The following is a 17601-nucleotide window of genomic DNA, read 5'->3' as shown; positions in this document are numbered from 1 at the left end:
AGGTTGCGGAGCCAAGTCATCACCGGTGGCATTTACCAGCTCCACCGTGTAGAAATCACAACCTCGAGAGACATCATCAACGATCGGTGCATACCCATTGGAATGGGTCCCTTCACCATAACTGACCAATTCCTGGTCCTTCCAAACAAACTTCATTAGTTGGTGAAGAGTAGACGGCACAGCCCCAGCCATATTAATGAACGGTCTTCCCAGAAGCAGGTTGTAACTGGTGTTGATTTTCAACACCAAGAACTCAACGTTGAATTCCGCAGGACCCACCTGAATGTCTAAGTTCACCGCACCCAATGTGTCTCTTTGCACTCCATCAAAAGCCCTCACATTGACTTGGTTCTGGTGAAGCTTTCCCAAATCAAATTTTAGCTGCCTCAGAGTCGAAAGTGGGCAAATATTAAGACCGGATCCGTCATCGACCAAGATGCGATTTATTATCTTCTCTCGACACATAGTGGTGACGTGCAGAGCTTTGTTGTGCATCTTGCCTTTAAAGGGTAGCTCTTCGTCACAAAAACTAATTCGATGTCCTCGGATGACCTGGTTTATCATGGTTGCTAGATTGTCACTATTGGTACCCACGGGCACATAAGTATCATCCAGGGATTTCATCAACACTTGCATATGCAGTTGTGAACTCATCAACAAAGCCCATACAAAAATCTGAGCTGGTGTCTTCTCCAAATGCTTCACAATCGAAAAATCTTTTGGCTGGATTTTTCTCCAGAACTCCTAGGCCTCGGCTTCACTAATCGGCCTTTTTGTTTGATCCTTCTTCTGTCCTCCTTGAGCTAACTCTTCCGGAGTGTAACACCTGCCGGATCTGGTCATACCCTGGGTAACAACCGTTTCAATCACAAATTTTGGTTGGGTAACAGTTTCTCTCGGCACCAGGGCAACAGCCTTATCGGGTGTCAGAATCACAAACTCTTCCTTCTCTCTGATACTCAACGAAGCTACAGCCTTTTCCAGTTCATCAAGAGCAATCGGAACTATTGCCTTCGCCACGCACCAGTCCTCATCTGTCTCTATCATATTGATAGTGGTGCCTCCATGATTTGACAAATGATTGCTATTGATATTGGGTGCGACCGTCTGAAGAGAGACCACATTCTGGTCGATTAGGTCTTGGATCTTATGCTTCAAGTTGATACAGTCCTAAGTATCATGTCCAACACTGTTGGAGTGATACGCACACCTCTGATCAGGTCTGTAAAACTTTGAGCTAGTGTCAACTTGCTTGGTCCTCACAGGATGAATATATCCTGCCGCAGTTAATCGCTCGAACAGCTTTGTTCGGGTTTCAATAAGCGGAGTGAAAGTTCTAGCAGGCTTCTTCTATAATCTAGGACGGGAGGGATCATAATTTCCTTGTTGAGGGGGAGCCATTTGGTGATAATTTGGAGCATTCGGACGGGGGGCTTGATATCAGGGATGTAAGTTGGTTTTGTAATTTGGTTGTGGAGCTTAGTAGTTCGAGGGGGTATTTTGGTAAAATGGAGCTGGGGTTTGGTACATTGGGGGAGACGTTTGGTGATTTGTCTGAATATTGGCACAGTTGGGGGCGGCATTTCGGTAGTGATGAGATGGAGTCTGATAAACTAGAGGGGGAGTTTGGTAGATAGTAGGGGGAGTATTTTGATAATTGGGAAGAGGGGTATTTTGCTAACTGAGGGGAGGGGTATTCTGGTAATCAGCCTGTACATAACAAGTCGGGTAGGAACTCTGTGATGGTCGAGAACGACCTTAGTATGATGAGGAGTTCCTTTGGGTTTTCTTCCCCTCATAAGAGATAGAGGACACATCCTCTCTTTTCTTCTTCAACAAGCCCGAAGATCCGAGCGAGGCGGCAACACGGGCAATCTTCCCGGTTCTCAATCTATCTTCGATAGTCTCACCTACTTTGACTATCTCAGCAAAATTTGCTCCAACGAGCAACATGATTCTGTCATAATATTCGGGCTCTTTCACCCGCACAAACACTTCGACAATTTCTTTTTCTGACATAGGAGATATAACTCTAGCTGCCTCCTTTCGCCACCTATATGCAAATTCTCTGTAACTTTCGGTCGACTTCTGTTTCATCTTCTTCAAGGAGTAGCGATCAGGAACGATCTCCACATTGTAGGCGAATCGTTCGATGAAGTCCTTAGCCAGAGCGTTCCAACTAGACCACTGTCTCGTTTCATAAGACGTAAACCGCTCTAGAGCCTCTCCGCTCAAACTTTGACTAAAAAGCCGCATTAATAAAACTTCGTCTCTCCCAACTCCCACGAGTTGGTCACAGTAGTCCCTCAGGTGTGCTAAGGGGTTCCCCGTTCCTCCGAAGATGTCGAATTTTGACACCTTGAACCCTTTCGGGAGGTCCAAATTTGGATGAATACACAAGTCTTTGTAACTCAACCCGGCGACCTCAGGAATGCAATTCAACTCCTTCATGGCTTTTCTAATTTCCTCCTTCACATCTATCTTGGCGGTCTCTTCCTTTGACCTCCACTCTCTCTCCCTCTCCTCATAGTGGTTAAGCTCCGAACCATGGGCGTCTTGCTCGTTGGGGACTGGTGTTTGGAAAGTGGCTTTTTGTGGTAGTGGTGGAGCAATAGAGGGACTTTGGGCATTTTGAGTGACTTGATAATTTTAAGGGAAAGTCTGAAGGTTGGTATGTTGATTTTGGTGATGGAGGGAATTGTGCGGGCGGTTAACATTTTGGCTTTCAGGGGGTAGGCCAGTTTGGAAGGAAGTGATGCTTGGAGGCTGGTATTTTGAGGAGGGGGTGGTGTTTGATAAGAGGCTGAGGCGTAATGAGGGTTTTTGGTGGTAAGGTCAATGATGGAGGGATTACGAGCAGGACTTGAAGGCGGGTTTTGAGTTTGTTCCGTGTTAGGAAGGGGATTTTAAGCTAGAGGTCTTCCGTCTGGTTGAGCATTGACAGCAAAAATCGGAGGAGGCAAATTTTGTTTCCTCTGCATCTCGATCCTCATCTCAGCAATTTGTTGCATCAACTGTAGGATCAGTTCATTCTGATCAGCAAGGGTGTGCTGAGCCACCACGACATCAGTAAGGCTGGTTTCTTCGTTGTTATCACCCATTGCCGCATTTCCCTTTTGTGAATTTTGACTGGGTAAGGAATCTTTAGGACCTTTAGATCTAGTGAAATAAGGATGATCGGCCAGTGTATTAACACAAATCAGTTCTTACTACCTGTAGAGAAAAATAACTCAAAGGCAAATCTGTCAGTATTAGTTCTGGATGAATAATGCAAGATATCACATAGAAGACATATAAACACATAAGAGTTGCTTTGTTTGAGGACACGTTAACCCACGAGTGATGCGGACTAATTTTTTGAACAAGCAGGAATTTGCTCATTTTATTTTGGGGCTAGTGACTCAGAAAGACTAAATTGCGTTGAGCTAAGGTCTCCTAGCTACATCTTCTGGCATTTGTTGATCTGAACTCAATGTTTCCTTGTAGAATGAAAGAGGGGGAGAAGAAAATTTGAAAAAGATAGGGGCCGGGCCTTGGAAGGCTGCCTACGTATCTCCCAAGGAGAATTCAGGCCCTACGTAGTTCGAATACAAAGGAAAATTTCATTTTCATTCCTTCATTCATTTCTGGTGATTACAAGAAAAGTGAAAAACAGACAATAAATCTCCTAAAAGATAGATGGTGCCATCATCAAAACCTCTTCTTCTGACTGTCATATTAGCCACGGGGGGTAAACTCATATGCTTCGGGGGCGGTTTCCTCATTCTCTTCTTTCCACCGTCCCTTGAAAGGAGGTTTATAGACAATTTCCTCCTCAAGTTCCTCTTCAACAGATTCAGGTCCAGTGCCTTTAGGACCACTGTTGGTGGGCTCTTAGTTAAAGAAAGGATATTTTCCATGTTGTTTTTTAAGGCTCATGGTTATATCATTGTTGAAGGCATCATGTTCCTTCCGCATGACAACCGTCTCCTCGTTCATGACAGCATATCTTGCCATCTTAGCCGCTAACTCCGTGTCCAATGCTGCACTTTTGGCTTGCGCAGCTGCGGTGACTAATTCTACTTCTGTTCTTCTTTCTCCCATCTCTCGAATCTCTTGTTTGAGTCGACGCAGTTTCATCCTTAGACTCTCCTCAGTCGTTTTCACTTCGACATTCTTACCCATTTCCATCTTAGTAGCAATTTCACCTTTCCTGAGATGATAGAGTAACATTTTAGGATTTGGTAGTAAGATTTTATTTCTGGCTGAGAAACTCAAGACTCATGGAATTTTGGTCGGACATTTCGGTAGTGACTTGTATTTGGCATTTTTAGAAAATTTTGATAAGGAGTGGGCTAAAAATGTCCTCATTCCAAGCAACGTTTCACATAAACAGTTAAAGCACACAAGTAAACAGACAAATATCGCGTCCTAAACATGCATGTGACCCTTTTGTGCCAAGGGTAGGCCTAGCGAATTGAACGATGTATATGTCTTTTTAAGCCAATTCATTATCCCCAAAATATTTTATTAATAGCATTCAAAAATGTTTGACAAACACATAATTAGGGAAATGAGTTCGAAAAGTAAATTACAAAACAAAGTACAAATAAAGCAATCCCACGCAGGGGATGATAACAAACTTCAAGTTCCTCCTGATCCTTTACCAAGTCTGGCCCTCTTGGCGATGCTGACCTCTTCCCACATAGCATATCTGTTCGCCCATAGGTGATCTCTTGCCAACCGACCCCCTTCTTGATGTCTGAACCTTTCGACCGACTGAATCGGTTGCTCCATGCTATCATCTAGTTCAGACATGCAATGCCTGGCTCTTCGTAGCTCCTGCTTCAACTGAGCTATGACTCTGGCGTCCTCTGAATGTCGGCGTTGATGTTCCAGCTCATTCTTGTCATACTTCTCTTGGAGTCGATGAAGTCGAATTTGATGCTTGGCCCCAACATCTGCAATAATATGGGGAACATTTGGACCAGGCTCGATAGTACCGGCGAGGCTCTTCTTCAACCATTCCTTGTAATCCCTAGAACATTCAGGACGGAATCTATTTGGTACCGGTTCGCCAAATATCCTTCGAGTCCTCCATGCCCTACGTATGTCTTCAGCATAAGAGACTCGTCCATTTTCATGATCGGTTGCAAATTTCTTCATGTCCGCAATTTGGGGAATCTCTTGTTTTCCTCCCAGTTGTCTAAGGACTCGACCGGGAGCATATGGTCTAGTCCCTCTTTACCCGGCAAATATCAAGTAAGGGTCTTTTCCGCATGAATCACCATTTGCTTTGTCACCACTAGACTTTCTATCGACCACTGCACATTTTATTCTCTTAGCCCTTGAAGTCTTGGATACCAGAATTTTAAACCTCCAGTTTTGTTGCAATGATTATGGTACATCCACCAATCATGACCTGCAAATTGGTTTGATCGTCTCAACTGATCTGGTTCTTCTGGATTATGTGCTTTGATCAAGTGCCTCATCATCCACCACTGAAGTATCAGGTTGCATCCCTGAAAGAAACGCTCTTCGCTTTGACACTTGTCCGCCCTATAAATGTCAGCCAAAATCATGGGTGCCAAAGTGTAGTACTTAGTGGCTGACCCGTAGCCCACCCCATAAAAGATAGCATGAGTGACCATTACTACACTCGAATGGATAGTATAGTTTGGTCCCTGGGGAAATGCCATCGTCCCAAGTAGGCATATTGCAAAGGCAAGATGACGTGTCTCCTTCCATTTCTCTTCTGAGACAAACTTTTCTTTGAACTTTTCATAGGCTCTTGCACATCCGAATCGGTAATAAAGCTTTCGAAGCGGAATGTTTGGCCCGAGTAGCTTGTTCATCCAAGCAGCTTTGACGAGTGACAACTTTTCTTTAATTTTAGCAAATCCCATGTTTTTGGGAAAAAGAGATCTGTATCGGGTTGGAACCTACCAGGACTTCTTCAATAGTCGGCGTCATTTCCACTTCCCCGAACCGAAATACCATATTGTAGCTATCCCAAAACGTTACCATTGTTCCAATTAAATCGAGCCAAGCCACCATTTCCATCAATAACGGGAGATTGCCTATGTGTCTTTGAACTTTTCTCTTGTCCCCGTTGTTCATGAACTTGCACCAAACCTGAAGATAAGGGTCAGGTATGGTCACCATTCGGGTTCTCAGAGGCTCATGTACTAGATTCATTCTACAAGAAAAACAGAAAAAGGTAAGTTTCCCTCGCCCCCATTAGATAATTGATTTGTTTTGAAAATACATATACATTCTTCAATTAACACATAAATATGATTGTCTCTTTATTGGCAAAATGGGCCAAATAGACACAAGGTGAGATTCTAATGGGGCCAACACGCCTTGGATGTTGGGTCAACTTAGTTCAAAATGCGCTAAAAGTCGGGATTTGGTTTCGCTCTACGCTAGTTGACTAAGAGTGGCTTTTGAGAGACCGGGAACCCAAGTGGACAATTTAGGCTGGAATTCACGACAACCATTGGACGCGTAACGAAACAATAAATTGCCGATCATTCCGAAAAAGGGTTGAGTATAAGAAAGTCCGATTGCGGTTCCGCAAAACCGTCCTTTAATATACTATACATACAAGAGAATATGCCATGAAATGCAATGACAGTTATATCAATTTAAACACGTTAAGCACAACTAAACAGTTTCAACAATTAATAACAATTAATCAAATAAGTCAAATCATATGGTTAGAACTTAATTAAGTCCCAGCAGAGTCGTCATTTCTGTTTTATTTAAAAAGATCTATACAAGAAAAATGACTTAGTTTTGAAAAAATCGATTCTTACGATTTAAGAGAAATCGAATTTCAAAAAATCAGAGTCGCCACTTAATTATTAGTAAAAAATCAAGAAAAACATAAGGTTTTTCAAAAGAATCAAACAAATAAAATCGATTGAAATAGTGTTCAAGATCAAATGTACATTCCGAGAAGGTATAAGGCCCTCAAAATGCCCGCTAATTCGCGGTTGACCGGCGATTTGACCAAAATGATTTTGACTAATTTTGAAATTTTAACTTAAGTAAAAGAATTCATTTATTTAACTAATGTTTGAAATTTAACTAAGTAAAGAACTCATTTATTTTAACTTTTTTATTTATTACTATTATTATTTTTTATCATTTTATTTATCTTAGGGGGGATGGACTAAAGGGGAATTTTCTAAAGGGGGGGGAGGGGGTAGCTTAACTATTGACAAAACTAAAATAGAGCTAAATAATAAATAAGTTGTATATATAAGAAAGGATAAATATTTTAACTTTTGAATATAAAGAGAACCGACTATCTTCGGAAAATTAAATAAGTTCAAACCAATACATATAAAGAGTTAGTCACTAAAATAACAAATAAATACAAGAGGAGAAAGGAGAAAGTTTGAACTCGGGCTTTTGCCCAAATACGGGGAAAAAATAGACTTTGCAACTAACTTTGAAGATTAATTCGAGAAGAAAGGATGTAACAAAAATAAATCATTTAACTTAAATGTTTTTGAAATCATTTAGAAAAAAAGTAAACTTTTTTCAAATGGTCAAGTAAAGAAAACTAATTAAATAAGACGAAATAAGTTATTATAATCAAAGCGGTTCATCTTTAGGGGATTAATTAAGTTAAATAACCAAATCACATAAAATGGGTTAGAGGATTACTACTAATATAAAAATGATGGCAATAACAAGAGGATGCCCAAATTTGGGCCAAATCTGATGGACTTTAGGCCCATTTTAGCCTCAAAGACTTGCGTATACCAAAGGCGTATATCGATGTATATAGGCCATATTTCGATCCATTTTTGTGTATATCGGACCGTATATCGAATATAGACAGTCCACTCCAAATTTCCAGCACCTGTATCGTCATTTCAGACCTGTATATCGTTGTTCTTTCTATGTATACTTGTGTATACACTTGTATACTGCCCTCTTCTGGGCATTTTGGGATCTGAAAATTCAGTTTTCCGGCCCTTGTACTGCCTTCAACCTATTCATTATTTCTCCCAATGGACTGCTAATTAACAAAAATGGAGCCTTTATGACTCGACTCGAAAATGCAAGGGAAAGAATATGAAGTCAAAGGTGAACTCGAGTCGGTGTCACATGCGAGTAAAATAAACAATATGAATTAGTTCATCTAAACTAGTCAAGTAAGAAAAATATTAAGTCGATAGGCATAACAAAACAAAAAAAAAGACAAGTTTTTATCTATACTATTGAATGTTTTATTGTCGTAAGTCTTTATACTTATTTTGTAATTGTTGCATTTTATTGTTCATTACAATTTACATATATATATATATATATATATATATATTTTCATGAACTAGAGAGAGAGCAAATTTCATAACCAACTCTACTCTTGACTCAAAAGAAAAATTAAGTCACAAGTAATTATATCTTAATCAAGAAAACTTATGCTTAAACTGTAGAAGAAACAAACCTATTAAGTTCTACACATCAAACCAACAATACTCCAGTGAACACAAGATTTAAGATCGGTAAGCAAACATTATGTCTTAGCTTAAACAAAACAAACTAAGAGAGAAAGCTTTCGAGAACATACAAAATATTCGCTTATATTGCTTATCTCAATAAAAATATAAGCAAATCTTGGTCACAAAAATTTAGGAGCAGCAAAACGAACACCTAAGGTCACACAGAAACAGAACTATAACGAAAAATATTCAACCCATCTCAAAGTGGAATTCAACGACACAACATGATAAACTGAAACTACTAAACAAGATATGACGGTGAATGAACGTAAAGAGGCATAAAATTACCTTTCGTCGGGCAGCTAACTGGGATCGGATGAGCTTGGAGCGTTCTATTCCCCCACCAACAACTTAAAGAGTTCCAATCGAGCAGCGGGAGGGTCGAGTTCCAGAGAAGAAACCAGAAACGAGATGCTCTTTAAAACATTAGTTGATTGTTAGTCTCTATTTCAGTCTCAAAGAAGCTTATGTATCTCACTGTGTTTTATCCTTTTCCCATGACTCAAAATTTCCGAACAAAAACAAACTCCTCACTTTTGCAATTTTTTTTTTCTTTTCCCCTTTTCCCAACAAGCCGAAAGGGGCTTCTATATAGATGGGGGTTTAGGGTTCGTTTTTGGAGGGAAAGAGGCTGATTTTCGGGTAAGAGTAAGACATATTTCCAAAATTCAAATCTTTTCACCATTAAGGCTAAACACCTTTTTCTGAAGCTTCAACCTTATTCCAAAAGAGGAAAGGGAGGGGAAACGCGTGCTTGCTTTTGCTGCACTGTTGGTACGAATTTGGAGAGAAACGTTGGACTGGACTAGGCTCGCAATTTTGGGGCTGCGATGCTTTGCGACATTGCTGGACTGCTGGTGCGTTTCTGGTTACCACGTTGCTGGGTTTCTCCTCATTTTTGTGTGAAGGAGAAGACCAAGACGTATAGGGGTGGGGTCGGTCACATGGGTTTGATGTATGCAAATAGTTATAATTGTATGTTGTATGTTAGTGGGCCCCTAGGAATGAATTTCTTTGGTGTTGGGCTGGGAATTAAGTAGTGGGCTGTTTGGAATCAAGTTAGGCTGAAAATTATGGCCCAATTTTAGGTCTTGAAGAATTGGGAGGCAAGGATAGCAAGTGGCTAATTTTGTCATTGCCAAATTCGAAACTTAGCTAAATTTAGCTAATGAATTAAAATTAATCAATTAACGGGCTTCTTAAATTCAACGAAATAAAATAATTAACTCGACTATAAAATAATTAATTTAATTACAAACTAATTAACTCAAAATTATAACTATCATTTAAACTAAACTAAATTAATAGAATATTTAACTAAAATTTAAATCTTTTTTATATGAATTTTCGAAATGTCTATAAAATATACTAATTATATACAAAATTATATAAAACATATATTTTACTTAAAATGATAAAATTAATTAAAAGTAACTTTTAAAATATTTGAACTTTATATAAAAAAAATTAATTATTTCAAATTGTTTGGGATTTAAGAAGCTCGGAAATTAATATATATTGTGTAGGTCCAAAATTGGGTGTCAACATATATATAGGTGTATATGTATGCATTTTGGGCAGCACACAACTATTTAGGCAGCCCTTTTTGGAGACAGCTGCACAAGTGATACTTGTGTGACTATATATATTTTCACCTCCTTGAGTTAATTCGTTTTTTTTCCAAGTCTAAAAACCTTAGAGCCTTCTTTAATCAATTGTTCTTCAAAATTACAAAAGAAAAACTTTGCCCTTTTGGCTGGAATTCAAGAACACACACTTCTTGTTGGTAAGTGACAAAATCTGTTTCTGAGCTGGGTAGTGTTTGGTATTTTATACTTATCTCTCGCTCTAGAACTTAGTTTACAGTGAATAAATATGATTTGGAAAGCTAATTCGTAGACCTACAACCCTTATGTTTATGTAAAACTCTGATTTAGCTGTTATGAATTCAAAATATGGGACGCAACATAGGACAAGTTCTGTCCAAATTCTGGAAATTCAAATACTGTATGAACAACTGTTAGTGTTTTGACTATATCTTGTTGTACAAAATATATTTTACGGTGATTCTTGTTTGTTTGCAACCTTAAGAGATGTAGTTACATCTTTCATGAAGGCTATAAAGTCTAGTTTTGCCGGGGTTTTTTTCAAATCTAAGTTGCGACATGAGGTACTAGGCTGGCCAGAATCACTGTTTTGGGAACATAGTTATGTTTGTACAGGCTAATCCTACTTGTGATGATAATCCTGTTTTACATCAATATTATTGAGCTGCTAGGGATTAAAGAAGTTATTTAATTGTATTTTAAAGGTTGTATATACTCGTGAACAAGTTGAGGACCTTGATACATTGATTGGTCTACGGCTCTTGAAGTTGTATTGGACTGTTTCTTTGCTAAAGCACTGAGGTTTGTGTATAAACTTGTATTTGCACTCTTTTAACTTCCGGTATATTTGAAGGTTGATCTTGGTACCTTGGTTACCTCTTGTCACTTTGCATTGTCGTGTTAGTATACTTTAAGACGTTAAAGACTCTTGTGTAACTCGCCCACTTGTACGGATTGTTTGATCACTTGGCACTCTTGTTGGGACCTTGTCCTTCTTGTGGCTGACTTTGTCACTATTGGCATGCCTCTTGATTCGGATCATTTGCCATCTTGACTCTGGATTCTTAGTCCGTCTTAAGAATGGAAGTTGTCCATTTTAAATACGAACTAGAAATCCAATTTTAATATGGTTCTTGGTTCTCTTGATTATTGGGCTTTGACCCTCTTGATACAGGGTTTCGGCCCTTCTTGATACTTGCTTGTGCTTGGTGTGAAGACATGATGTACATATTGTGAGAGCCTTGTTATTGAATCTCTTGGAAATTTGTACTATGAACGTTTTTGACATTTGGATCTTTAAATATCAAACTTGATACTCTTTATATATTGTTACTTGATTTATTAATTATGTTCAATTATGTTGCCCATGACTTGAGAAAGTTAACTTGGTGAATCTAATGGCTCCGAACCTATAGTTTTGCACCACTAAGCTATATGCTTAGCGATAGTTGTTTCTATCATAGGGGAATGATCGAGTGGATGCATGAAACTGGCCATTGGAGATGGAAATTTTGATAGCCTTAAGGAAGATCACATTTGCATATAGGCATCTATATTTTGTATAAACCTTGGGACTTGTACATGATCTATGTGGTGTATATTTACATGAAATTTTGAGGACTAATGTGATCATGTCACCATGGGTTGTAATATAAGTATGACTCTATGTTTTGTTCTTTTGTGGTGCGTAAGCCCAAGTCTTGTAATATGTTAAATTTACCACTAATTTTGAATGATTGCGTGAAGCATGAACCACCTAGTTTGGGTACTCGAAAGTTGGTAATATTCTTTTTATACCATTTTAATAGTGTGGGAACAATATATATATATATATATGCAAAAATCTCGTGAGTATTGGCTTATATTATTCCAGAAGGGTCGCTACACTTATATTATTGTATCTCGCGCATGTATCAGCACTTATATAGCTATGATACATTAATCTGATGAGCGAGATACAATAATATAAGCGCTGATACATTAATCTGATGTGCGAGATACAATAATATAAGCGTTGATACACTAATCTGATGCGCGAAAATTAGGGATTTTGGAGATTTGTAAAACCTATAGGGGATAATGATAATAAGTAAACTTAAATGTGGGATTTCTATGATTTTTCCATAAATAAAGGCAAACAATGAGTAAATTTTACGAATAAAAATCATATAGTTTTGTTTTTTGCGCTTCATAACAAACATAACTATGGACCATCTGATTGTATTAAATCGCATGCATCTGATTTGTATAAATCGCGGTGATTTGTATAAATTGGGCATCTGTGTCTATGAAAATTACATTTGTATATGTATATGTTCTTTGTGTTAGGCTAGAGTGGCGAGCGAAATTAGGAGAGAGATGAGAGATGTGAGCGAGAGAGGACAGAGAGTTGAGAGAGGTGAATTGTATATGTGTATCAGTTAGATGATTGCATATATGTAAATACTATATATATGTATCAATGATTGTATTTGTATATCTGCATATAATTTGAATTTGTATACAATTGAATCGAGTTAAAATATTTGTATATCAAATCTTTCTCGCGCTTTATACAAACAAAAAGTTATACATTGTATTTTGTATAATTTGTGTTTGTATAAAGAGAGAGAGAGAGAGAGAGGCAAAAGAGAACTAGGCAGGAGACGATTCGTATTTGTACAATTATAAGTGTATAGGAAGAATAGATATGTATTTGTTTTTGTATATACAGTCTCTCTCGCTTTATACAAACAAAAACACAATTTATACATTTGTGTTTGTATAAAGTGAGAGAGCGAGGGAGAGTGGCGAGAGAGATTCAGGGAGAGTGGCGAGCAAGATTCAGGGAGAGACGAATGGCAAGAGAGTTTATTGTGAATTGGAATTAAATGAAACTGTGGTTTTATCATTTATTTTGAATTAGTAGTTTGCTATAATGCACAATTTTCCCAAAAAATTACCTAAATACATAACTTATTCTATCATATTCCCTAAAATTTCCTACCATTTGAAAAAATTACAAAAAACCCCACTCTCTCCTATTCTCAGACACATCACTTTACGCAATATATCGCGACCTATCAGGACGTTAAGTAATATATTCGAAACCGAGATGCGATGATCGAAACGTTGAGCGATATATCTTAAATCGTGACACGATGTATCGGGACGTTTTGGGATGTATCCGAATTCCACCAAATTTAAGGAATTTTTGTAATGTAAGGAAAAATAGGGATAAAATATAATTAACTCTTAACACTATGTGATTTTTGTAAAATTCCCTTTTCTCATATAATTGTGTTATTAATGAAAAAAACAATTTTAAGCTTGTAGAGACAATTTCAGGGTTGAAAATGACGTTAAGGACAAACGTGATCCAATAGATAGAATGAGGACATTTTTAAATCCATTTCTAATATGTTAAGGATATTTCTTATCCAATAATGAATAGAGGAAAATAATTAATCCAATAAATGAAATGAGGATATCTTAAAATCATTCCTAATAAGTTTAGAACATTTTTTAAAAACTATTTTTCTAATAGGTTAAAGGAAATTTTTCTTATCCAATTCAGCGTATTAAATTGTTCTGTAAAACGCATATTTGATTTGATGCTCTATAATTATTAGTGATAAATAGGATCTATAATTTAATTATAATTTATAATCATAATTATATGAGTGCCTTTCAAGGAAAAATTATGATTACTGATTTTTTGAATATAGAATTTAAAGAACAAAATTAATGATACATTAATTAGTACAAATATTTATGATTGCATACCAAAATTAAAAAAAAACACTTATGAGAATATATCTTACTAACATTACAATATTTGCTAAATTAGTTTAATCTAGATATCTAAAAATTAGTCACTAAACTAAATATGTACAAAAATAGAATAAAAATTCATATATTTGTTATAAATAGACTTTCTATCATAGTCATTCATACATCTCTTTCTCTCTCAAAAGCTCTTCTTCTCTTCTCATAGAAATCATTAAACATTTGCAAAGAAAGATCACCAATGACAAAAATTATTTTGACATTGTTTGCCGTAGCTCTAATTGTAGGCCAAATAACAAATGCAACAATTCAATGTGGTACTGATGTTGCACCAAAAATAATTAATTGTTTTAGTTTTTTGCTAGGTAGAGCAACATCACCTAGTCAAGATTGTTGTGTTGGATTACAAAGTTTGGCTAAAACAGCTGCTGCTTCACAACCAAACCACAAAGATATTTGCAATTGTATCAAAGTTGCTGTTCAAACATTTGCAATGGATTATTCAAAAGCTAAACAACTTCCTCAACTTTGTAATTACCCTAGCATTATACCAATTGAACCTAATCTTGATTGTTCTAAGTAAGCATTTGTCATCCTATAATTTAGTATGAGTACTATTAATTAAACTTGTTAGTTATTGTGTTTTAGGTGTCAAAGGAGTGTTCAAACATATTGGATATATATAGCAGATTTCCAACAAAATCATAATTATTTTGAATCAAAAAAACTATTGTGCTCTGAATTCGAGAAAATGACCAAAATAGTTCTTAATGTATGAGTAATGCTTTATCTTGGTCCTTAATATATTTCACTCATATTTCTTCTGATCAACATGATATGAATGAAACTTTTATTTGTTTACTAGATGAGTAATTGTAGATGTAATCTTTTTCCTTCTTTTATTCATAATCATATATGATACAAGAAAAAATTGTGGCATATGCTTGGTATAAGTGTAATTGTCCATGCTAGACATACATACTTTCTATGATGCACAAGTACAACACTGCATAATTTTTTCTTCAATCCCAAAAGTTCATCTATTAACATCACATAAAGCTAGAAGAATTTGGTCATCTACCAAGTAATAGTTCTATCCAGACCAAGCAGCCAAATCTATGAAGCCTCCACGAATTTAGAGGCAAACCTAGGATTTGAAGACTTTGGGTGCACAAATAAACTTAAAACAAAAACAAAGAAAATATTGGGCTCTCTAGCTAGATTCAAACCCTAGTCTCACGGATGATACTTCTAGTTTGTACCAGCAAAACAAGGGCACTTCTATATTCTTCATGGTGCACTGTTAATTATATCTTATTTTTTGTTAGTTTCTCAAGATACATATATACATATAATTTTTTCCGAAATTAATTTGTTATGAGACAACGACTGATGAAAGTAACAAACCAAAAGAAAAATCACATAATTTTATGTGGGAAACCCTCGTGAAGAAAATCATAACCAGTAACTAACTTTTTAAAGCCATATGTATGTAATCTCCTTCTCCCTCGCAATCAGGCCGACAAACATAACATAATCAGGCCACCTACCATATTAAAAGGAAAAACTTTCTAATTACACAAACATATATATTTACTAATCTCTCTATAGTTTAAAAATATTTACATATTGTCTCACTATTAATAATTTCATATCAAATTTCAAATCAAATACATCTAAATACATGTATTTTTGCTACCAAAATACACTCTAAAATACAAATATATAGGGAGAGAGATGAGTGAGAGAGTCAGTGTATCCTAGATATATACATGTGAATCACACTATATACATGTATCTAGAATCCTAAATACATTCTGAAATACATATACATAGGGAGAGAGGTGAGCGAGGAAGTCAATGTATCTCAAATACATGCAAATTCACTTGATTACAATGTATCTAGAACAAAATACACATAATTTTAACTCTATATATCCAAGATACATATATCTTGACGTGCCAGAGACATGTATCTGAAAACCAAAATATGACATTAATGATAATTTCAAAAACTCACGAAAAGACACATGATTAAGTTTTAAACTAATAAGATTTGTGTTGTTTGTCGATATTAAAAGTGATCTTTTAACTTTTTTACTCCAAATAAGAATGAGAAACCATCCCAATATACTCTTGAATGTGAACCAACTTTCTTGGCTTTGGATTGAGAGTTGACCATTTTAGACTCTTGAATGTGAACCAACTTTCTTTGCTTTGGATTGAGTTGACCATTTTAGACTAAAGACCAAAGCCAAAGTTGAAATTAAAAGGAATGTCATGTCAAAAATATCAAATTTGCAACAAAGTCATCTATTCTTCCAAGCTGGCTATTTAATGATTTTTTTTCCTATTCAAACGATCGATACTATTTAATGCAAAGCATCTATGCCACCCACCCACCCACCCACTTTTCTTCTCTAAACCATTTAACCTTCATTTTTCCCTTTAATCTAATGGATCTTCTCTTAGTCTTCTACCAATGTCCACCATTCCCTCCGCCGCCTACGGCGTCCCACCACCACCTCTAACCACCACTACCACTACCACCAATACACTCATCGAGAGCCTCAATAAAATCGGCCTCGGCTACGCAATTGCAATTGCCCTAGCCTTCCTCTTCCTCCTATCCACTCTCCTCCTTTCCTCTTACCTCTGCTGCCGCTCAACGGCCTATCGCCGCCGTCAAGCCCAATCTCAGACCCGAAATCCGAACACCGGAATTTACATTCCGAGTGTAATTTTCGTTGCTGAGGCAGACGAAAACGACGACGTTTCATCTCAAAATACATTCGCGGGCCTTGATCAAGCTGTAATCAATTCGTACCCTAAACTGATTTACTCAAAGAGAAACGGAAACGACGTCGTTTGTTCGATTTGTTTGTGCGATTACAAGGAAGCGGAGATGTTACGGATGTTACCTGAGTGTAAGCATTATTTTCATGTGATGTGTATTGATGCGTGGCTGAAATTGAATGCTTCGTGTCCAGTCTGCCGGAATTCTCCATTGCCGACGCCTATGTCGACGCCGTTGTCGGAGGTGGTCCCACTTTCACAATATTCCGATGGTCGGAGAAGACATTGATCACTGAAGAATTTATTTTAAATGTTATTTTTATATTTGAAATTGGAATTTTTGTTGAATATTTATGCAGGAAGTTGTTGCAGGTTGTGATTTTTTTTCTTAAAAATAGTCTTATAACATAGTTCACTCTATGGTTGAATGGTCTTTAACCCTCCGTATACACAAGTTGCTAGTTCATTCTCACTTATAACAATAAACACAACTAGAATAATTTAAAATGAAGACATCTAGGATAAGATAAGAAGTATCCTCAATGGAGGACAAGATGCCGGAAATAAGGTTGAGATGGTTCAAACATGTAAAGATGAGATGCACGGATGCTCTAGTGTGGAGGTGTGAGAGGTTGACTATGGATGATTCTAGGCGAGGTTAAAGTAGATTGAAAAAGTATTAAAAAGAGGTGATTAGCTAAGACATTGTACAACTTCACCTTACCGAGGACATGCATGACCTTATATAGGAGGTTATGAAAAACACAAATTAGGATAGAAGGTTAATTAGGTAGTTAAGTGTTGTCTCGCTTACAATTAGTCAGTGTATTACTCTTGTAATTTCTTGCCCCTTGTGTTTGGTTACTATTTATTGTTTATTGTATTCTGATTATCGTATTATCTTGTTGTGATTATTGTTCAGGATGATT

The 17601-nt window shown here is 36.9% G+C and overlaps 1 protein-coding gene across 1 annotated transcript; it reads left to right on the top strand.

Moving 5' to 3' along the window:
• The first annotated feature begins 16311 nt into the window (after nt 1-16311).
• On the top strand, nt 16312-17126 carry LOC102597133 (RING-H2 finger protein ATL67-like). The gene has a single exon (XM_006358591.2). The coding sequence runs from the start codon at nt 16359-16361 to the stop codon at nt 16959-16961; it is 603 nt and encodes a 200-aa protein (XP_006358653.1). The 5' UTR covers nt 16312-16358; the 3' UTR covers nt 16962-17126.
• Nucleotides 17127-17601: the final 475 nt, after the last annotated feature.

The sequence above is a fragment of the Solanum tuberosum genome, unplaced genomic scaffold, assembly GCF_000226075.1.
Source record: "Solanum tuberosum cultivar DM 1-3 516 R44 unplaced genomic scaffold, SolTub_3.0 scf00267, whole genome shotgun sequence".
NCBI lineage: Eukaryota > Viridiplantae > Streptophyta > Magnoliopsida > Solanales > Solanaceae > Solanum > Solanum tuberosum.
This window is presented reverse-complemented; position numbering and strand designations above follow the sequence as displayed.

Bases quoted from the DNA above. Each gene is read 5' to 3' on its own strand.
- LOC102597133 (XM_006358591.2), top strand. From the start codon at position 16,359: ATGTCCACCATTCCCTCCGCCGCCTACGGCGTCCCACCACCACCTCTA.